Genomic DNA, 24075 nt, shown 5'->3' on the forward strand with positions numbered 1-24075 from the left:
GTGGTGCCAGAAAGAAAGGAAGTATTGAAAAAGGATGGGGGCATGTCCAAAGGACACAAGAGCCAATCTAAAGGAGCTTCCAGTGGCCCAGAGCTAAGACAACTAGAACAAGAAAATAAAAATTGAGAGTATTAGATGACAGTCCATAGAATATAGTTTATTAACATCTATGAGTTCAGCCTGATATAAATAAATAAGTAAAAATATAAATGAGGGAGAAGGCAACAGCTCTTCTTTACAGAAGTCCCATTAACAAATGCAGAATGAGGGAAACAAAAAAACATATTTAGGCAAACACCACAGTAATAACTGTTGTAGATATGCTAATATTAGCTGGTGAAAGTTTGAGGAGAAACATGATATTTGCATATTCTCAAAGAATCTCCCTCGAGGTGTTTTTTAATTACAAAGGAGAAAATAGTATTTTTCACGGGAGAAACCCAGTAGATACCACCTTAACCATTCAATGGAGGTTAACACCACCAGTAATAAGACATATCAACATTATGTACCCCCTGATATGATGCACTGAAAAGGACACAGCTTAATGTTTTACTGCTTAAGACACTGTAATATGGCTTCTACCACCATATCACCACTCTGTTTTTATCAGGAACACTAAATGAGCAACTAATTGCTAAATTCAATAACATCTTGCGTATTCATCTTACATACCCTCTCTGTCGCATAATACTATTAACCATTCCTTCCTTTCTAAAACCCTCTCCTCTCTTGGCTTCTAGGATATCTATCTATCCCTATTCCTTGAACCTCTCTGGCCATTGCATATTCTCCTTCTTGGACTATTCTTTCATTTAAATTTTGGCAGTCTCAGGAGTGTCTTCCTTAGCCCTCTATTTTTTTCTCATTCTAAATAGTCTCCAGAAGGTATCCATGGCCACTATAAAAAAAAAAATTACTTCCACGATGATTCTCAAACTTTACCTCAAGTCCAGATCTCTTTCTCGAGTACCTACCCCATACATACAACTGTTCATTAGACATTTTCATCATGATGTCTCATAGATAGCTTAAACTCCACATATCCCAAGCTGAACTCACCATTTTCTCCAACTTCTCCAACTCCTCAAATTTGTTCCTCCCCATCTTAGTTAATAGCATCACTATCCACCCAGCTGCCTAAGCCAGACACCCAGGAACTACACTCTTTATTTTTTCTTTACCCTCTATCAAACCACTCAGTAACTCCTATCAACTTTACCTCCTAAATATCTCTATAATCAGTGTCATAGCCTTAGTTGAGATTGTCATCCCTTCTTACCAATATTACCATTAAACTCTCTGATGTTCCATCTAAACCAGAAGTCTCCCTACCTCCAGTCTTGTCCACTTTCAATCCACCCTCCAAACTACAGCTTTTCCAAAGAACACATGTTATTTAATATATTCTGCCCTAAAATGCCCTTTTCTCATTCATCCACCAGACCAGTATCTACCTACACATCCTTCAATACTCATCTATAAATTCTTTGTTTGTAAAGTTTTCCATGACCTCTCTAGACTGAGGGTGGTTCTCCTCAAAAACCCTGTACACATATCTACTAAAGCACTTACCACACCTTATTTTGAATAGTTGGTTACCTGTTTTCTCCTCTAAATCATGATTTCCTGGAGGGCAAAGGCTATGCCTTGTTCATGGTTGTAGCCCCACTACCTAGTACAGTGTCTGCCAAATGGTAGGTAACTCATAAATGTTTGTTAAAAGACTGGCTGAAGATGGTGGCATGTTCTTTTTGTAAATGTAAAGCTGTGACAGGCAATGGTAAACTCTGGAAAGACTAGTATGATTTTGATACTTTTGTATCTATGATAATATTCTAAGCTAGTAATATATAAGAATTCATTTAAAAGATAATTTTACAATAGGTTTATTTAAATAGATTTCCTCTAGCTATTCATCAAAGCAATAGATTGTACTTGCACAAAAGATCCTAAATAAGAAGTAAAATTCATCAGAGTTGTGAAAAGTAGAGCTAGCAAGATGAAGGGGAAAGAGATGAGTGAAAGGACCTGGGTTGTAGCGTCAGTTCTGTCACTGATTAGCTAGGATGTAACTGGACTGCTTGAGAAGTATTCAAAACAGAAACAACGATAGTAGCCTAACCACATGAGCTCTGTCGGCAAACCCCACAAAATCCATTACCAAAAATGGTGTTTTACTACAGAACCATACACCAAAATTGCAATGGCAAAAGTTAAAGCACTTTACAATTCACAAACTGCTTTCATATCTGTCATTCTCTTGATCCTCCCCAGAATAGTGGAAGATAGGTCTTATTCAAATGTCCATTTTATAACCTAAAAACACCGAGATTAAGATAAAGTAGCTAAAACAAAGTAATACTCTCCTGCTTCAAAACCTTTTAAAATCTTTTCATGATATTAGACTGCTTGGTGACAAATTCTGACAACACCTCCTCATGACAGGAAGTGCAGGCCTTTATCACTTCTCTTCTATATTACTTCAATATCCTCCTAACTGATGTCCCTATCTCCAATCCCTGTCTATTTCCAATCTATCCTTCAAACTGCAGGCAAAATCATATTGCTAAAACAAATTTGATAATATTATCCCTACTTAAAAATTATATTCTAGGCCAGCCATGTCCAGTAGAACTTTCTGTGATTATGAAAATGTTCTGTATCTGTGTGGTCAAATACAATAGCCACTTAGACACATGTGGCTATTGAGCACTTAAAATATGTCTAGTGTGACTAAGCTACTAAGTTTCACATTTTATTTAATTTTAATTGAAATTTAAATAGCCACATGTGGCTAATGTCTACCGTATTGGAAAGTATAGCTCTAAGCAATAGGAAGCCTTTATTTATTTATTTTTTCAGATCCTGGTGAAAACCAATGAATAAATAAATAGGTTATACTTACTTATTAGACAAAAAGCTTTAGAGCATAACTGCCTTTTGTTCTTTTCTCCTTTTCAATGTTTTCTAATCTTTCAGTAGCTGGTATGTACTGTTTTGGTAAATTTTTTGTAAATACAAGAACTTGATTTTGAAAAAAGAAACATGAGTATAGATCTTTATTAGGCAGCATCAAATATGTAGAATACCTATGTTACATAGAAACTGAAGAAACCACTGAAATAAAGAGGAGATACTGGGACTCAATCTTCAAAAAATCCCCCAATTCCCCAGTAAAATGATAACCAAAACTGGCTAAACCTAAAAGCTGCAGAATACTTCCAGGAAAGCTTCTTAAACATGTTAAAGACTGTTTTATGTTACAAAAAATAATCATTAAGTCATATGCAAGAATGCTAAAATGCATTACTAGTAGACAAAACAAACCAGAGTTCAATAAATGAACATATTAATACAACCTATTCAAAAAGATCAGACCACCAACTGAAAAGCATAAATATGAAATTTTTCTCATTATAAAAACAAGTATATCAAACAATGCCAAACTAGAATGACAAGTGAAAGTTCCTTTTTACTGTCCTCTGGCCTCCCAACCCACCCCCTCTCCAGAGGCGTGTTTGCAGTATATGCTTCCAGTTTTCTATGTATTTACATACACACACACTGTCATGGACTGAATTGTGTCTCCTCCAAATTCATGTTAAAGTCCTAACCCCCAGTGTCTCAAATGTGACTGTATATGGACATAGGGCCTTTAAAGATGTTTATTAAGGTTAAGTGAGGTCATTAGGGTGGGACCTATCTAATATGACTGGTATACTTATAAGAAGAGATTACGACACAGACTTGCACAGAGAAAAGACCTTGTGAGGACAGAGAAGACAGCCATCTGCAAGCCAAGGAGAGAGGTCTCAGAAGAAATCAACCCTGCCAACACCTTATCTCAGACTTCTAGCCTCCAGAACTGTGAGAAAATAAATTTCTGTTGTTTAAGCCACCCAGTCTATGGTACTTTGTTATGGCAGCCCTAGGAAACTAATACACACACACACATACAAACAGCTGTTAAGTCACCATAGTTAAGAATGGTTGAAGAAAGAGTTCACACTTGGCAAATATTCACACACTTAAAAACACGAATATATTACAATGACAAGTCAATACAAGTTACTCAAGATCAGTAAAAAATAATCTGATAAGTAAACCAAAATAGAAGCCTCAACTTCTCTTTTCCAGTATGCTTTGAAAAGCATGATAAGTTAACAGTTTAAAAGCCTACTCTCCTAAAACATCAGTATCTGAGAAACTACACTCAGGATATAGTTTCTCCACTCTAACATCTCTTTCACCTCTGGATGTGGTAAAGAAAACTTAATCAGAGAACTAATAAATAAGCCAAAATACAGCCTGCAGTTAAAATTGCTACAAGGACTAAAATTTTATATATCTTATTCCTCAAAGAACTCCATCATTATAAGTCATATTTTAAGCAAAGGATGCCTACTAATAAAGTAACTCAAAAATTTTAAAAGCATATATGCTTTGTTTACTGAGCAAAACCTGACATTCAGTGACACTAACCCACCATAGTACCACCTAGTGACAGAAATACAATGGACAAACTTAAGAGGTTACCCTCAAGTTTAATAATTCCACAATCTGATTATGATTTTGCTGAAATATACACTTTACGTAGAAAGTGAGCCTTCTATTGCAAATGTATAGTTCCAAAGCAAACATTATTTATTCTTATGTTAGACTTTGTTTTGATTTGATTACAGGGTTTAATCACTCATTTTATAAATATTTTCTGAGTGTCCACTACATGTGAGATACCATGCCCAGCTATGTGCAAGATAAAAAAGATGACTGGAATGTATCTGCCTTTTAGGTGCATAAAATCTTACCTCCTCCACAAGACACATGATAACTGTACTTGTAGAAAAAGGTATTATAGGAATTCAGAGGAGGAAGAAATCAGTGTCTTATAAGCTTATAAGGAATAGTTCTGTGACATAAATTGGCCCTTGAGCTAAGATTTGAAAAACAGAAAGGAGTTAGAGAGAGGACATTTCAGACAGAGTGTATGGTATAAATGAAGAAACAAAAACAAAAAAGCACAATGTCCAAGGAACAGGGAGCAATCCAGGGTGGCTGAAGGGGCAGAGTATTTATAGAGAAATAGTTAATAATATGGCTAGCAAGCTAGTTAAGTGAAAATCCTTTAGGGCCTTGAACAGCAGGCTAAGGTGTAGAGACCACTGAAGTCCACAAGCAGGAAAGTCATACTTATCAGAGTTATGCTTTAGGAAGAATAATCTGGATGTTTTGTGTGGGATGGGTTGGAAGGGTGAATGCCTGAGGCAGTGAGAAAAGTCATGCGTAAAGTTACAAGGGCCTAAAACTAGGGCAGAAGTTGAGGGACTGAAAAGGACAGAATAGGCCATTGCTACTACAATGAAATGTTCACCTACCTCACAGGGCTACTGTAAAGATCAAACGACATAATAAAAGATCTGAAAAGTTTATTTACTCACTAGTGACATACTTTACAAGAGTGTCAAGAGCACAAATGAGGACTTTAGGGAGAGAGATTTTAAGAACGGAAAGAAAAAATCAAAACAACAAAAATGTCCTTTTGCAGGCAGCTAAATATATACCTATTAAAATTACTAAAATATTAAATAATTAAAAGACCTAATTTTGGTAAAGACTGAGTACTAAGTAAAAGAATGCTTATAAGTATATGATGTTAGGGAGTGTTCTAATTTCATACTTTTACATGTACCTGTCCAGTTTTCCCAGCACCACTTATTGAAGAGGCTGTCTTTTCTCCACTGTATATGCTTGCCTCCTTTATCAAAGATAAGGTGAACATATGTGCATGGGTTTATCTCTGGGCTTTCTATCCTGTTCCATTGATCTATGTTTCTGTTTTTGTGCCAGTACCATACTGTCTTGATTACTGTAGCGTTGTAGTATAGTCTGAAGTCAGGGAGCCTGATTCCCCCAGCTCCGTTTTTCTTTCTCAACATTGCTTTGGCTATTTGGGGTCTTCTGTGTTTCCATACAAATTGTGAAATTTTTTGTTCTAGTTCTGTGAAAAATGCCAGTGGTAGTTTGATAGGGATTGCATTGAATCTGTACATTGCTTTGGGTAGTAGAGTCATTTTCACAATGTTGATTCTTCCAATCCAAGAACATGGTATATCTCTCCATCTATTTGTATCATCTTTAATTTCTTTCATCAGTGTCGTATAATTTTCTGCATACAGGTCTTTTGTCTCCTTAGGTAGGTTTATTCCTAGATATTTTATTCTTTTTGTTGCAATGGTAAATGGGAGTGTTTTCTTAATTTCACTTTCAGATTTTTCATCATTAGTGTATAGGAATGCAAGAGATTTCTGTGCATTAATTTTGTATCCTGCTACTTTACCAAATTCATTGATTAGCTCTAGAAGTTTTCTGGTAGCATCTTTAGGATTCTCTATGTATAGTATCATGTCATCTGCAAAGAAACAGGATTTAAAATTACCTCAGCAATGTAAAAATTATGTACATATAAGAACTGAAATTCAGGGGGAAAATGGAAAATTATTTAAGAGGTGAGATTGTGGGTATTTTTCTCATGTTTATTAGATGTGATTTTATACAATTAAAGAGAAATGTATAAATAAAATTAAAAAGGAAAACTATAAGAATCACATACAGAACAGGCAATTTCGCCTCTATTGTATATTTTACAACATGGAAAGTACACACTCCTTTGAAAAACCAACAACTTTAAGATCACAACATTGAATATTGATGTATTACTGCATTTTGCATTTAATAAAAAGTTTGATATGAGCAAAACAGGTTTCCATTCCATTTCTACCCCCACTGCCCAGTGACAAGGGCCCTTTACTCTGCCACTGGCTACTTAGAAACTACATTAGAAACCCACCAGCCTGCAATATTTATCGGGGATTGATACCCCTGATATTGCATGCAAAATGAAGCATATGTGTATGTGCATTTTTCTAGGGGGAAAGTTCATAGCTTTTATCAGATTCTCAAAGGGCCTACTGTTCTAAATGAAAGTTTAGAACCACTATTATGAACTTTTCTCCCCCTCCTATTAATCTTAATAACCAATTCAAATCAATATGTCAATGGTTTAGAGAATGTTATTTATTCAACCATTTCTGAATGAGGGGTCCTCTGAATTCCTCTTCTCAATCCCCAGTGCCACTTCTGCAAGTGGCAGAAGACCTTTAGACGTAAGAAGTTTCTAAGACCTTTTTATTTCCATTCCTTATCATTTATAGCCCATGTAAGCTTCATCTTTAATTTATAAAAATTTTTATAGTAATGCCGCTACTCTCCACCACCTCCTTAGAATCTTTTCTACCTTCCTAGATGATTTTAGAACCTAGCTTACATTTCCTCCACTCTAATTCCATCTCCCCAACACTAGCAAATACTAAACTCACCATCAATCTCAGTTCTTCTACTCCTACACTAAGATCAATAAGTAGTATGAGAAGAGACAACAATACAAATTTGCTCCATTAAAAAGTCATGGGGGGACTTCCCTGGTGGTCCAGTGGTTGAGACTCTGCGTTCCCAATGCAGGGGGCCCGGGTTCGATCCCTGGTCAGCAAACTGGATCCTGCATGCTACAGCTAGGAGCCTGCATGCTACAACTAAAGATCCTGCATGCTGCAACTGAAGATCCCGCATGTCGCAACTGGGACCTGGTATAGCCAAATAAATAAATAAATATTTTTTTAAAAATTCATGTGAACTGAAATGTAGTCTATGTTGCTCCTGGCAAACTACTACCAGTAATAAACTAGGCTCTCAAACTAGAGGTATTGGGTTGGCCAAAAAGTTCGTTCAGCATTTTTGAAACATCTGGAAAATCCCAAACGAACTTTTTGGCCAACCCAATAGTATATATTCAAAGGGCTAGTCCCAACAGATCAAAGTCAGGAAACTACAGAAGTGGAAGAAACCTTAAAGATCAAGTAGCTGAATCTTATTTTACAGAAACTGAGGTCCAAAGGAACAAGTGATCTGTCCAAGATAATTAGAGTAGAAACAGAGCTCAAGTGGTCAGGTGTCCTGGTCCAACGTTCATTCCACTGCACCATGTTATGTCCTTTGTACACCAGTTGTTTATTCTCTTCAATATTTAGAAATCAAAATCCTTCAAATTGTCTGTATTTTCTCCAGTAAGCTATAGTTACTACTACCTCAAGACTCCTTAATATATGCAATACCATTCCTTCCTGGCTTGTTGAGAGAGAATGATACAGGGGACAGGAATTGAGCCTTAATGAAATCAAGATCAACTGTACTTCTGAGTACACTGTCACTCTCTTATATGAAGAACTGAATTGGTTTGGTATGTCTTACTCTTCTCAAAACCAAGCTGACTGCTTCCTAATAGCTTATATTCTTCTAATGATAGCAAATTATTACCTAATGATTTATTCTAGTGTCTTCTAACACAAAAGCCAAAACTAGAATCCAACTCTTCTGATTGTTGGTTTACCAATATTCTTTCTGCTAGATTATCCTCTTTAAAGTGATCTGTGGGGACTTGCCTGGTGGTCCAGTGGGTAAGACTCCACGCTCCCAATGAAGGGGGCCCAGGTTCGATCCCTGGTCGGGGAAATAGATCCCGCATGCATGCCACAACTAAAGAGTTCGCATGCCGCAACTAAGAGTTCACACACCGCAATGAGGATCCCACACACTGCAACTAAGACCTGGCACAGCCAAAATAAATAAATACATAAATACATACATAAAAAAATAAAATGTTAAAAAAATAAAGTGAGCTGTGATCCTGAAGAATATAAATTTAAGTCAGTTCTATCTTTAAGAAGATATCTACTTAAGTTACGATTAATGGTTATTTCTTCTGCCTTTTAGAACGTCATTTAAAAAGTTGCTTTGTTATCCCAATAAAAGGATTATTAATTTAAGAAATTTCTTCTAATATGCACATGAAATCCCTCTTCCTTCAACTGAAGTCTCTATTTCTGTATTATAAACTAATATTCCAGGTACGTTCAGGTATCACTGAACTATTAGAAGGACAGCTTTTAATTTTTTAAAAATTAATTATCCTTCAGATACTTTAAACGTAACTGAATCACCTCTCACCCTCTTCAGTTCCATGCAAAATAATCCACTTGAAAACATCCTTAATTTTTTCCTGTTAAGTTCTGTTTTTTCACTTTCTTATTACATTTTGTGTCTTCTCAGTATTCACTGTAATTTCTTGACATGCATCTTATGTTATGAAACTTAAATCTTAAAACTTTAGGATCTCTAAAAAGCAGAGTAGGAGGATTATTTCCCTCGTGTTATTATATTCCCACTTCAGTTATTATGAAGGCCAGAAGTCTCTTAACTTTTATCTACTTTGTTAATTATCAGCAGCTAGTCACCAGTGGGAAGGCAGGAAGAGGGAACTTACACACTACTGGAAGAAATTAAAGTTCCCATCCTTTGTCCATAATGTCAGAGCCAACAAATGAAAACAAAACAGTACCTATCCAAAAGAACTACTAAATGGAACATACAAGGTAAGTACCTCACTGGTAATATCTCCTACAAACCAAAGAGAAAGGACAGACTGCTTTGCTGCATGTGATATGCCAAAGAACATGAACCTGTCAAAAACAAATGAAAAGAGTTCCACTTCTAACATGACAACATAAGGAGCTCCTTAGACTCACTCCCCAACAAAACTGGTGAAATTTATAAAGTATTAACCATTTAAAGTCCCTAGAAATGGTCCTGGAGGCATATAGCAAATGAAATATCATTTACTCAAGAAAATCTATTAGAGCTCAGTAAGAACGGCAAGAGTCTGTGGTGTTTGAACCAGGACATACTCCCTGCCTCCCCACTCCCAGTTCAGCCATATGGAAACTCCACTTGAGATTGGTGCAGCCAGGAGCACAGTGCTCCCTCTGCCCCCTGAGATTATAGTCAAAAGACTATCTTCCTGGGAAAGGCAGGACATCAGCATTTCTCATCCTTCACCCCAACAACCTGTTGCTGATGCTAAGTTCTGGGCTAACATGGCCAAGAGGTAGGGTCTCCCTTCTTCCACACACCCCCACTAGAGGGACAGAGGCTCTACCTTGGGTGTGACGCCACTGAGAATATTGAAGCCCCAGTCACCCTGGCCCTGACTCATAGGAGGGTGGTTGCATACCAAGAGAGGCAAGGCAAAAAGACCTGAGGCTACTGCTCCCCCTACTCCATCTACTGCTCAACTCCTAAAGTGGGGATATCACTCAGAGAGAAGCCACCACTGTCCCCCACGCCCAGCTCCAGAGCTGTGGCTGGGAGATTTTGCCTGGAGAGAGAAGGCCCTGAAGCAGATAGCTCCTAATCTCTTCCCAGAGGAAGTGACTTCATACAACTAGACGTGGATTAGTTCAAGCCCAAGGCTACTCTCAAATATAGTAGAGGTTGAGGTGAAAGGCAAGTAGGAGGAGACTAGTGGAATCACTGGACATAGAGGCTGAACTGTAGGTCAGCTGGTTTGCCCCAGAGAACCAGAAAACCAAGGAGGGAAATGTACAGGAGAAGACTGCCTAGGGTCGGAAAAAACCTCAAACACTGACCTCAACAACCTGCACTTCAAAGGAACCCCAATCTGATGGCTTTAGTCGGTGAAACAATTTCTGCCCCAGGGCACTGTTGGAAAAAACAGTGTTGATCTCCCAGCAACAATTGGAGCATAACTGGAAAAGAGACAGAGAGAGCCTCAGCAAAACCACTGTCCTCTCAGGGTGACTGGGCATATGCAAGGCTATGCTGGTAAGGCTATGCTGCTTAAGAGGCAACATCAGAGGCACTAACACTGTGAAGTGGGGAGCAAGGGAAGGGTGGAGAGAGACAGCACTAAAATCCAGCCAGTTCCTAAATAAACAAACAAACAAGTAAATAACACTAATAAGCCCTGGGAGGGAGGGGACCAGTACCAAGAGTTACTACATTATCTAAAATGTCCAGTTTCAAAAAAATTGCAAGACACACAAAGAAACATGAAACTACAACCTATACACTGAGGAAAAAAGCAGGCAAAAGAAACTGCCTACGGTTTTGACCAGATGTCAGACTGAAGAGAAAATACCTTCAAACCTGTCATTATAAATATGTTCAAAGACTAAAGCAAACCCTGTTAAAGAAATAAAGGAAGATTGGTTCAAGATGGCAGAGAAGAAGGACGTGCTCTCACTCCCTCTTGCAAGAACACCAGAATCACAACTAACTGCTGAACAATCATCAACAGGAAGACACTGAAACTCACCAAAAAGGACACCCCACATCCAAAGACAAAGGAGAAGCCACAGTGAGACAGTAGAAGGGGTGCAATCACAACAAAAACAAATCCCATAACTGCTGGGTGGGTGACTCACAAACTGGAAAACACTTATACAACAGAAGTCCCCCCACTGGAGTGAAGGTTCTGAGCCCCACGTCAGGCTTCCCAACCTGGGGGTCCAGCAACGGGAGGAGGAATTCCTAGAGAATAAGACTTTGAAGGCTAGCAGGATTTGATTGCAGGACTTTGACAGGACTGGGGGAAACAGACTCCACTCTTGGAGGGCACACACAAAGTAGTGTGTGCATCGGGACCCAGGGGGAGGAGCAGTGACCCCACAGGAGACTGAACCCGACCTACCTGCTAGTGTGGAGGGTTTCCTGCAGAGGCGGGGGTGGCTGTGGCTCACTGTGAGGACAAGGACACTGGCAGCAGAAGTTCTGGGAAGTCCTCCTTGGCGTGAGCCCTCCCAGAGTCTGCCATTGGCCCCACCAAAGAGCCCGGGGCGGGCTCCAGTGTTGGGTCGCCTCAGGCCAAACAACCAACAGGGAGGGAACCCAGCCCCACCCATCAGCAGACAAGTGGATTAAAGTTTTACTGAGCTCTGCCCACCAAAGCAACAGCCAGCTCTACCCACCACCAGTCCCTCCCATCAGGAAACTTGCACAAGCCTCATAGATAGCCTCATCCACCAGAAGGCAGACAGTAGAAGCAAGAAGAACTACAATCCTGCAGCCTGTGGAACAAAAACCACATTCACAGAAAGATAGACAAGATGAAAAGGCAGATGGCTATGTACCAGATGAAGGAACAAGATAAAACCCCAGAAAAACAACTGAATGAAGTGGAGATAGGCAACCTTCCAGAAAAAGAATCCAGAATAATGATAGTGAAGATTATCCAGCACCTCGGAAAAGAATGGAGGCAAAGATCGAGAAGATACAAGAAATGTTTAACAAAGATCTAGAAGAATTAAAGAACAAACAAGCAGAACTGAACAACACAATAACTGAAATGAAAAATGCACTACAAGGAATCAATAGCAGAATAACTGAGGCAGAAGAACGGATAAGTGACCTGGAAGACAGAATGGTGGAATTCACTGCTGCGGAACAGACTAAAGAAAAAAGAATGAAAAGAAATGAAGACAGCCTAAGAGACCTCTGGGACAACATTAAACGCAACAACATTCGTATTATAGGGGTCCCAGAAGGAGAAGAGAGAGAGAAAAGACCTGAGAAAATATTTGAAGAGATTATAGTCGAAAACTTCCCTAACATGGGAAAGGAAATAAACACCCAAGCCCAGGAAGTGCAGAGAGTCCCATACAGGATAAACCCAAAGAGAAACACACTGAGACATATAGTAATTAATTGGCAAAAATTAAAAACAAAGAAAAATTATTGAAAGCAGCAAGGGAAAAATGACAAATAACGTACAAGGGAACTCCCATAAGGTTAACAGCTGATTTCTCTGCAGAAACTCTACAAGCCAGAAGACAGTGGCATGATATACTTAAAGCGATGAAAGGGAAGAACCTACAACCAAGATTACTCTACCGGGAAAGGATCTCATTCAGAATCCATGGAGAAATCAAAAGCTTTACAGACAAGCAAAAGCTAAGAGAATTCAGCACCACCAAACCAGCTCTACAACAAATGCTAAAGGAACTTCTCTAAGTGGGAAACACAGGAGAAGAAAAGGACCTACAGAAACAAACCCAAAACAGTTAAGAAAATTGTAATAGGAACATACATATCAATAATTACCTTAAACGTGAATGGATTAAATGCTCCAACCAAAACACACAGGCTCGCTGAACGGATACAAAAACACTCCCATTTACCACTGCAACAAAAAGAATGAAGTACCTAGGAATAAACCTACCTAAGGAGACAAAAGACCTGTATGCAGAAAACTGTAAGACACTGTTGAAAGAAATTAAAGATGATACCAACAGATGGAGAGATATACCATGTTCTTGGATTGGAAGAATCAATACCGTGAAACTGACTATACTACCCAAAGCAATCTACAGATTCAATGCAATCCCTATCAAATTTCCAATGGCATTTTTACAGAACTAGAAAAAACAATCTTAAAATTTGTATGGAGACACAAAAGACCCCGAATAGCCAAAGCAGTCTTGAGGGAAAAAAACGGAGCTGGAGGAATCAGACTCCCTGACTTCAGACTATACTACAAAGCTACAGTAATCAAGACAATATGGTACTGGCACAAAACCAGAAATATAGATCAATGGAACACGATAGAAAGCCCAGAGATAAACCCACGCACCTATGGCCAACTAATCTATGACAAAGGAGGCAAGGATATACAATGGAGAAAAGACAGTCTCTTCAATAAGTGGTGCTGGGAAAACTGGACAGCTAAATGTAAAAGAATGAAATTAGAACACTCCCTAACACCACACAGAAAAATAAACTCAAAATGGATTAGAGACCTAAATGTAAGACTGGACACTATAAAACTCTCAGAGGAAAGCACAGGAAGAACACTCTTTGACATAAATCACAGCAAGATCTTTTTTGATCCACCTCCTAGAGTAATGGACATATAAACAAAAATAAACAAATGGGGCCTAATGAAACTTAAAAGTTTTTGCAAAGCAAAGGAAACTACAAACAAGACGAAAAGACAACCCTCAGAATGGGAAAAAAATATTTGCAAACAAATCAATGGACAACGGATCAATCTCCAAAATATATAAACAGCTCATGCAGCTCAATGTTAAAAAAACAACCAACCCAATCAATAAATGGGCAGAAGACCTAAATAGACATTTCTCCAAAGAGAACATACAGATGGCCAAGAAGCACATGAAAAGCTGCTCAACATCACTAATTATTAGAGAAATGCAAATCTAAACTACAATGAGGTATCACCTCACACCAGTTAGAATGGGCATCATCAGAAAACCTACAAACAACAAACGCTGGAGAGGATGTGGAGAAAAGGGAACCCTCTTGCACTGTTGGTGGGAATGTAAATTGATACAGCCACTATGATGAACAGAATGGAGGTTCCTTAAAAATCTAAAAATAGAATTACCATATGACCCAGCAATCCCACTACTGGGCATATACCCAGAGAAAACCATAATTCAAAAAGACACATGCACCCCAATGTACATTGCAGCACTATTTACAACGGCCAGGTCATGGAAGCAACCTAAATGCCCATCAACAGAGGAATGGATAAAGAAGATGTGGTACATATATACAATGGAATATTACTCAGCCATAAAAAGGAACAAAATTGGGTCATTTGTAGAGACATGGATGAATCTAGAGACTCTCACACAGAGTGAAGTAAGTCAGAAAAAGAAAAACAAATATCACATATTAACGCATATATGTGGAACCTAGAAAAATGGTACAGATGAACCAGTCTGCAGGGCAGAAATTGAGACACAGATGTAGAGAACAAACATATGGACACCAAGGTGGGAAAGCAGCGGCTGGTGGGGGTGGTGGTGTGATGAACTGGGAAATTGGGATTGACATGTATACACTGATGTGTATAAAATGGATGACTAATAAGAACCTGCTGTATAAAAAAATAAAACTCAAAAATTCAAGAAAAAAATAATCAATAAAGGAAGGTGTGATGACAATGTCACATCACAGGTATAGTATCAATAGGAATGTATTGATATGTATAGGAATTATAAAAAAAGAACCAAGTGGAAATCCTAGAGTTGAAAATTACAATAACTGAAATGAAAAATTAAGTAGAGGTGCTCAACAGTAGATGTGAACTGAGAGAACAAAGAATTAATGAACTCGAAGATGAGCAATAGAAATCATGCAATATGAAGAACAGAGATTTAAAAAGAGTGAAAAAAAATAAACAGATTCTCAGAGAAATGTAGGACATTATTAAGTGCACCAATATATGTATAATGACTGTACCAGAAAGAAAGGAGAGAGATAAAGGGGAAGAAAAACTACTCAATGAAATAATGGCTGAAAGCCTCCAAAGCTTATTAAAAAGAACAAAAATTTACACATCCAGGAAGCTCAACAAATTCCAAATAGGAAACACGCAAAGAGATCCACAGACACATTATAGTAAAAATACTGAAAGCCAAAAACAAGGGGAAAATCTTGAAAGTAACAAGAGAAAAAAGACTCCTCACTAATAAGAGAACCCCAATAAAACTAACAGCTAACTCCTTAGCAGAAACAAGTATAGGCTGTAAAGCAGTAGGATACCGTATTCAAAGGGCTCAAAGAAAAAACTGCCAAGGAAGAATCCTATATCCAGGAAAGCTGTTGTTCAAAAATAAAGGCAAAATAAAGACATTCCCAGACAAACAAAAATTGAGAGAATCTGTTACTAGCCGAACTACCTTACAAGAAATACTAATGTAAGTTCTTTAGCCTGAAAGCAAGTGACCTCAGACTGTAATTCAAATCCACACACACAAAAAAACAAGAGCACAGGAAAAGGTAATTGTGTTATTATAAAAGACTGTATAAATGCATACTTTTCTACTTTCTTCTTTGTACTAATTTCAAAAGCAATTGTATAAAATAATATTTATATAATGTATGATTAAGCCTATAACATATAGAGATGCATTATACTTGCCAATAATAGCACAAAGGAGATGGGTGGGAGCACAGCTATATTGGGATAAGGAAATGACTCCAGATGGTAACTCAAACACAAGAGCACAAATGAAGAGAACCAGAAATGATAAATATGAAGGTTAATATAAAAAAAGCCATAAATATTTACTTACCCTCCTTTCTTCTCTCAGCTTCTTTAAAAGTCATAAAATTATATAAAGTCATAATTATGACAATGTATTGTTAGGATTTTAACATTTCTAGATGTAATATCTATAAAAGTAAAACAACAAAGCAGGGTAAGGAACTAGAACTATGCAAAAGTAATATTTCTATATCTCACTAGAATTAAGTTATAAAATTCTTAGAAGAAAACATAAGGGTAAATATTCATGACCTTAGATACGACAATGGATTTTTAGCTACAACACCAAAAGTATGACCAACAAAAGAAAAAAAATAAATAAATTTGACTTCAACAAAATTAAAAATTTTTGTGCTTCAAAGGACACTATCAAGAAAGAAAAAGACAACCCACAGAATGGGAGAAAATATTTGCAAATCTTATATCTGATAAGGGAATTGAATGTAGAATAAAGACTCATATCTCAATAATAAAAAGACCAATAATCCAATTAAAAATTGGGCAAAGGACCTGAACTGACATTTCTCCAAAGAATATATACAAATGGGCAATAAGCACATGGATAGATGCTCAACATCTTTAGTCATCAAGGAAATACAAATCAAAACCACAAGGATACATGACTTCACACCCACCAAGATGGCTAGACTAAAAAACGTCAGATAACAACAATTAGCTAGGATATGGAGAAACTGGAACCCTGTACACTTCTAATACTAATGTAAAATGTTGTAGTCACTTTGAAAACCAGTCTGGCAGTTCCTTAAAGAACTAAACAGAATTACCATATGACACAACAATTCTACTCTTAGGTATACACCCAAGAGAAATGAAAACTTATGTCCATATAAAACTTGTACATGAATGTTTATAGCAGCATTATTCATAACAGCCAAAAGATGGAAACAACCTGAATGTCTATCAACTGATGAACGCATAATCTTTTACATCCATATCATCGAATATTATTCAGCCATAAAAAGGAATGAGGTATTTAATGCATGCCATAACATGCATGAACCTTGAAAACATAATGCTAAGTGAAAGAAGCCAGTCTCAAGACCAAATATTATATGATTCCATTTATGTGAAATGTCCAGAATGGACAAATCTATAGAGACTGAACATAGATTAGTGGTTGCATAGGCCTGGTGCGGGAGGGGGAAGGAGGGTGATAGCCAAAAGGGTAGCAGGTTTCTTTTTGAGGTAATGGAAATGTAAAATTGACTATGGTGATGGTGGTATATACCACTGAATATACTAAAATCCACTGAATATACTAAATCCACACTTTAAGTGGGTGACTGTATGATATGTGAATTAATCTCAATAAAGATGTTTTAAAAAAAACCAAATGAAAAAAGTATATGATCAGTGTCACGATCAAGAGTCGAGGACTCGTTAAACATAGATAAAAAGGCACTATGGAACAAGTATATGATGCCTCAGTTTCTACCATATAAATATTGATGAAATAAATCCAAAATTCTATCATTCAAAATTCATTAAGTCCTTTTAATATTAATTAGTGTGGTAGAGAGGCAATTGTATAATAATCATTACAATTTAGGTCTTATCATATGAAATCCTCCCATTTTAAAGAAAAACTATTTTTCTTAATAAACTCAAATTAATAATAATAAACTCAAAATGGATTAAAGACCTAAATGTAAGACGAGATACTATAAAACTCTTAGAGGAAAACATAGGCAGAACACTTTCTGACATAAATCTCAGCAAGATCTTTTGTGATCCACCTCCGAGAGTAATGACAATAAAAACAAAAATAAACAAATGGGACCTAATTAAACACAAAAGCTTTTGCACAGCAAAGGAAACCATAAACAAGACGAAAAGACAACCCAGAAAATGGGAGAAAATATTTGCCAACAATGTGAATGACAAGGGATTAATCTCCAAAATATACAAACAGCTCATACAGCTCAATATCAAAAAACCTAACAACCCAATCAAAAAATGGGCAGAAGATCTAAATAGACATTTCTCCAAAGAAGACATACAGATGGCCAAGAGGCACATGAAAAGATGCTCAACATCACTAATTATTAGAGAAATGTAAATCAAAACTACACAGCATCACCTCACACCAGTCAGAATGGCCATCATCAAAAAATCTGCAAACAATAAATGCTGGAGAGGGTGTAGAGAAATGGAAACCCTCCTACACTGTTGGTGGGAATGTAAGTTGGTATAGCCATTATGGAGAACAGTATGGCGGTTCCTTAAAAAACTAAAAATAGAATTACCATATGATCCAGCAATCCCACTCCTGGGAATATATCCAGAGAAAACCATAATTCAAAAGGATATATGCACCCCAATGTTCATTGCAGCACTATTTACAATAGCCAGGACATGGAAGCAACCTAAATGTCCATCAACGGAGGAATGGATAAAGAGGATGTGGTACATATACACAATGGAATATTACTCAGCCAAAGAAAAGAACAAAATAATGCCATTTGCAGCAACATGGATGGACCTAGAGATTGTCATACTGAGTGAAGTAAGTCAGACGTTGAAAGACAAATATCATATGATATTGCTTATATGTGGAATCTAAAAAAATGGTACAAATGAACCTATTTACAAAACAGAAATAGACCCACAGACATAGAAAACAAACTTATGGTTACCAAAGGGGAAAGGGGGGGAAAGGATCAATTAGGAGGTTGGGATTAACAATACACACTACTATATATAAAATAGATAACTAATAAGAACCTACTGTATAGCACAGGGAACTCTACTCAATACTCTGTAATGACCTATATGGGAATAGAATCTAAAAAGAGTGGATATATGTATATGTATATGTATAACTGACTCACTTTGCTGTACAGCAGAAACTAATACAACATTGTAAATCAACTATACTCCAATAAAAATTAATTTAAAAAAATGAAGAAAATATATGATCAGTGTCAGGATCAAGAGTCAAGGACTTGTTAAACATAGATAAAAAAGGCACTATGGATTAAGTATATGATGCCTCAGTTTCTACCGTATCAATATTAATGAAACAAATCCAAAATTCTATCATTCAAAATTCATAAGTCCTTTCAATATTAATTAGTGTAGTAGAGAGGCAACTATATAATAATCATTACAATTTATGTCTTATATGAAATCTTCCCATTTTAAGAAAAAACTGTTTTAGGTGTTTCCCTCTATGAATAGTGGTCTAGTAATTATTAGATAAGTATCTTTAGAATTCAACAAACATTCACTATGTGATTAGGGTCTGTCACAGTCTTAACTACCCTTATATAAATATCTAACATACAGAAGGCAATAAACAAATGAATGGCCTTAATGGCTGTCATTTATCTATACTAGAACTTAGTCTCCTCATCTGCAAAATTAGAAGGGCTGGATACTATCTTTACTTTTTTTAAAAAAAAATACTTTGTGGAGTACTTTATTTTTTTTTAATTTATTATTATTATTATTATTTTTTTTGGCTGCTTTGGGTCTTTGTTGCTGCACGTGGGCTTTCTCTAGTTGCGGCGAGCGGGGCCTACTCTTCGTTGCAGTGCGCGAGCTTCTCACTGCGGTGGCTTCTCTTGTTGCGGAGCATGGGCTCTAGGCGGGCGGGCTTCAGTAGTTGTGGCATGCAGGCTTCAGTAGTTGTGGCCTGCGGGCTCTATAGTGCAGGCTCAGTAGTTGTGGTGCATGGGCTTAGTTGCTCCGTGGCATGTGGGGTCTTCCCGGACCAGGGATGGAATCTGTGTCCCGGCATTGGCAGGTGGATTCTTAACCACTGTGCCACCGGGGAAGTCCCTGATCTTTTCTAAAGTAGTAGTGTTCAATAGAAATTTCTGCAATGATGGAAATGTTCCACATCTATATGGCTATTCAGCCCTTAAAATGTGACTAATGCAACTGAGGAATTAAATTTTTAATTTAATGTAAATTTAAACAGTCACAGGAAGCTAGTGACTACCACATTGTACAGCATAGCTCTAGGGCAAAATCCTGTGTGAAAAACACATTTCACAATGCATTCCAGTAACCACATACACATGGTAATGTATATATATGTATTTGTAAAACAATACTTCCCTTAATACATATAAAGCCTTGATATTTTCTTTACTATTCTACTAAATTTCATCTAAAACAAAGTGCTGATCCAACCCACTAACGTGATTTCATAACACAGCACTAAGGCTCCTTTCAGCTCTAAAATATGCTATAAATACTAATGATTGTCCTAAAAGTATGCATTCCATATTTATTTTGTAATCTTAACCACAAGTGACTAATTAATCTGAAAATTTGCCTCAGGTTGTACCAGGTTCTACTTTAAAAGCCTTATAATCATTCCTTCATCTCCCTGTTAAATCAACATTTTTAAAACAGAGGCAAGAGTTGCATGTCTTTAAGAAGTAGAAAACAAAGGTAACATCTTTTCCTTGTTTTTCATACTTCAGAAATGGTAACCAAAGAAATGGCAGGATATACAGGAGAGAGTGAAGGAAATTGTGGGGATAGTGTTCATGTAAAGAGAGAAAGCTAACTTGTTACTGTCATCATCTCCTCTGAATCTCCTAATGACATCTCCTTCCCCCTCATTCTTTGAGCCTGAAAGTCCTACAAATTTTATCTTTTTTTAAATTAATTTTTACTGGAGTATAGTTGCTTTACAATGTTGTTTTAGTTTCTATTGTATAGCAGTAGAAAAGTCAATCAGCTATACATATACATACATCCCCTCTTTTTTGGATTTCTTTCAAATTTTATTTTAACTTCATCTGGCTTATTAGAGGACTAGAGAACAAGACTGGTTCCCAAGAGATCACATGTTACAAATTTCAACTACAAAGTGCTTTTAAAAAACCTTAATAAAAGGATCTGGATTTGCTTCTCTACCCTAATCTGCCATCTCCTATCATGAAATCCTCACTAGTCTAAACTATAAGCAGTTCTACATAAGTTTCATGCTCTCTCTTACCTGTGGGCCTTTGTACATGCTATTCCCTCTTTAGCTAACTTCTAATTTTTCAGGTCTTGGTTTAGATATCAGTTACTCAAGGCAATTTTCTCCACCTTAAGATTAGTCTTGATGCCTCTCATGTATATTCTTCCAGTACTTTGTACCTTTCCCATCATTGCACTACTGTATTAATTGCCTGTTTACTTATCTATTTCCCCTACTAGATTTTAAACCCTTTAAGGACAGGGTGTATATTTTGTACTGTTCACTGATATAAAGATGTTCAATAATTACTGAATGAACATATCGATATAATTCCTTCAGCATTCCACATGTCTAGTGTCATACTCCCTGCTTGGAATGTTCTCCCCAGTTCTACTGCCAGCATGAGATCCTCTCTATAATCTAGTTCTTAATTATCACTATTCCCTCTGGATGCCTACAGCCCTTATTATTCATACTATCCATTTGATATTTAATCTACTACTTTGTTTTTTAGTTATTCTTGTAATGCACAGATCCGATCTCATTAACTAAATTGTCCAGCTTGAAGATATTACTGTGTTTCTCTTGGTACTCCATTACCTAGCATAGCACTATGTACATAGCAGACATTAAACATCTGTTGACAAAGAATCAAAACTTGAAAGGCTGTTTCTCATATGAAGCTGACAACACTTTAGCGATACAGATGAACAAGGGGTGCCAATTAAGCTTTCTGTCAATTATAGGCAATAAAAAGATATACTGAAGTACGAATACAAATAACAATAAAACACTATTCTTAAGTGAGAGATAATAATGAACACAAATATTAAGATGCACTGTAGCCATAGCTACATTCATTAAAGATAAGTAGCCTTATGGCTTCCAAAGTGACCTGTGTACACAAAAGAATACTGTTTTTCAGATCAAAGGATAATCGTATTTACATATGAATTTAGGGCGGTCTATGTTTTGGAGACATAGATAATTACGGTTTGGGCCTATCAAGGAGCCCTGTCAGCAAGGAAGCTAACTGGTGCTAACTCAATTTGCCGCTTGTTAACAGGCAGCTTGTTATCTTCCAATGCCCTCCAAATTGCTACTTCTGACTGAGTAAAATCTTAACCACTGGCAAACTGGTCCCAAATTCCATTACTAACTTTGGAAAGTAGCCCAGTTCTCCTTGCATTTAGAAAAGTAAGCAGTATGGGAATGGTGTCTACTCTGCCTCTTAAACTAAGAGAAAAAACTGTAAATCCTGCGAGAGTCACCAGCGCTCCAGGTGCCCTCTGCCCGGAACCTTCCGTCCCGTTCCCATTTACTGTACCCCAAAGATTTTCTTCACCCCTTCCTCAAATTTCCAACCCTAACTTCCTTCACTTACTGCTGCTCCAAGTTAGCCCTGACAACCTTTCTTCTTTGTACTGGCTCTGCCCTGAAGACACAAGGGCAACCTTTTCCCTATAGGTCCCCTTGTCCTTCACGCTACACTTCCAAGTGAACGGCATCTCACCTGGGAGATTCCAGCAGTTCCCGAGCCGCCGAGCTGACGTGACCTCCATTGCGGACCTGGGCTCCAGATAGAGACTAGGGGCCGGATCGGTATCACGGCGTGCCAACAACGCTTTTCGAAAGCAGCCGCCGCAGCTGCCCAGCGCCAGGAAGGTATCGCGAGCAGCGCCATCTTGAGCGAGGGAAGAGGAACCGAGAGCAGAGGATTGTGGGACGCTGGCGGTCCGAACTCGCTACCTTAATCCTCCTCACCCCCCTCCCTCCCTGGAGGAGAGCGGAAACAGCTTCTCTCTGAAGATTCGGATGCTTTAGCGCAACCGCTTTTTTTCTTCTAGGGCCGGTCTTTGAGTGTCTTTTTTACACAGCAGGGAATAACGGAGTAACATTGTCTTTCTCTCTTTTCCTAGATTTGTCAGGTAAAACACAGGATGCGCAGTTAAATTTGAATTTCAGATAAACAATGAATCATTTCTTAGTATAATTATGTCCCAAATATTCCATTTGCTAAATCTGGCAACCCTATCTTGTCAGTCATTTCACTCTTCGCCTGCCACCTCCAACTCAGTGCCAAAATCCACTCTCTCCATTTTCCCTGTGAATATTCTTATCACTCTCCTGTGTACTAACGTTTAGGGCAGATTAAACTACAGATATTGATTTCCCCGGGAAGGAAGCTTCATCTGTGAGATTCACTGCCTGTGAGAGTCACTTGCTGTGTTGTAAGTGCTTGCATTTGGCTGATTGTTCTTTTTCGCACAAACTTTGGAGCAGTTTTCCTTTGGTCTTTTGCTCTTGGAAGAGTTTTAAACACACACACACGCACACCCCCTTTACTCTGCTAATTTGCCTCTCTACCTCTTCCCTTTGGTTTCTGCAGCATCTAATTATTGCAAAACAGCTAGATTCGCTGAAGGACGGTAAAATGAAAATGTATGCAGAGATGTCCATGTTTAAAGACAGGTTTATATTCTTTTGTCACCACTATCATCCAACAAAATAATGTTGAAATGTGTTTACAGTTATCTAGGAAACTACATTTCCAAGTGTAAATGTAACCTGAAGCCCTGGCGACAGTAATGCGTTTGCAATTTCTATTCATTGCTGCGTTCTCAAACTTTAACACAAGACAGGCAAATAATTATTAACTCCTTATGTAGATGCACCATGGGCTAATGATAAGTCTGATGAAGACAAAGGATATGCATGGCCCATGCAGTTAGCTTTACTTTGTTTCAGGATTCATATTACACCCCAGGTTTCCAGGGTAAGAGGATGCTTGAAAGGAATTATTTACAGAAGAATAAAGTTTCCAGTTGAAGGGAATTCCATGTGAAGGAAATGGCATTTTTAACAGCAAGAAGTCAAAAGAAAACACTTCCAGGTTCAGGAGTCTAGGGAGTGTATGGCAGAGAAGAGATGAGCCTGGGTGAGCAGAGGCCTGATGGTGAAGGGGCTTGTATTTCATTTTAAGAAGTTAATGCTTGATTCTGTACCTAGTGAATGGTTTTAATCAGGAAAGTAACATGATCAGATCTGTATGTTCATTAAACCACTCTGGCTTAAGTAGTAAGGTTGGACTGGAGGGAGTTCAGATTGGAGTCATGAATTTAATGCCATAGTCATAAAATAA

General features: G+C 37.6%; 1 protein-coding gene across 3 annotated transcripts in view; it reads right to left on the reverse strand.

Annotated features, from left to right (window-relative positions):
- Nucleotides 1–22661, reverse strand: part of ABCB7 (ATP binding cassette subfamily B member 7) — a 157451-nt gene extending 134790 nt beyond the window's left edge. For 2 of the 3 annotated variants that reach the window (XM_082447395.1, XM_082447394.1), the window contains exon 1: nucleotides 22447–22660. In XM_082447395.1, the coding sequence (XP_082303521.1) occupies nucleotides 22447–22617 (171 nt within the window). In that variant the 5' untranslated portion in view covers nucleotides 22618–22660. Of the gene's footprint in view, nucleotides 1–22446 lie in introns of all 3 variants that reach the window. The other variant, XM_082447396.1, reaches the window with a different exon arrangement.
- Nucleotides 22662–24075: the final 1414 nt, after the last annotated feature.

The sequence above is a fragment of the Balaenoptera physalus genome (genome assembly GCF_965194825.1).
Source record: "Balaenoptera physalus genome assembly, chromosome: X".
Lineage (NCBI taxonomy): Eukaryota > Metazoa > Chordata > Mammalia > Artiodactyla > Balaenopteridae > Balaenoptera > Balaenoptera physalus.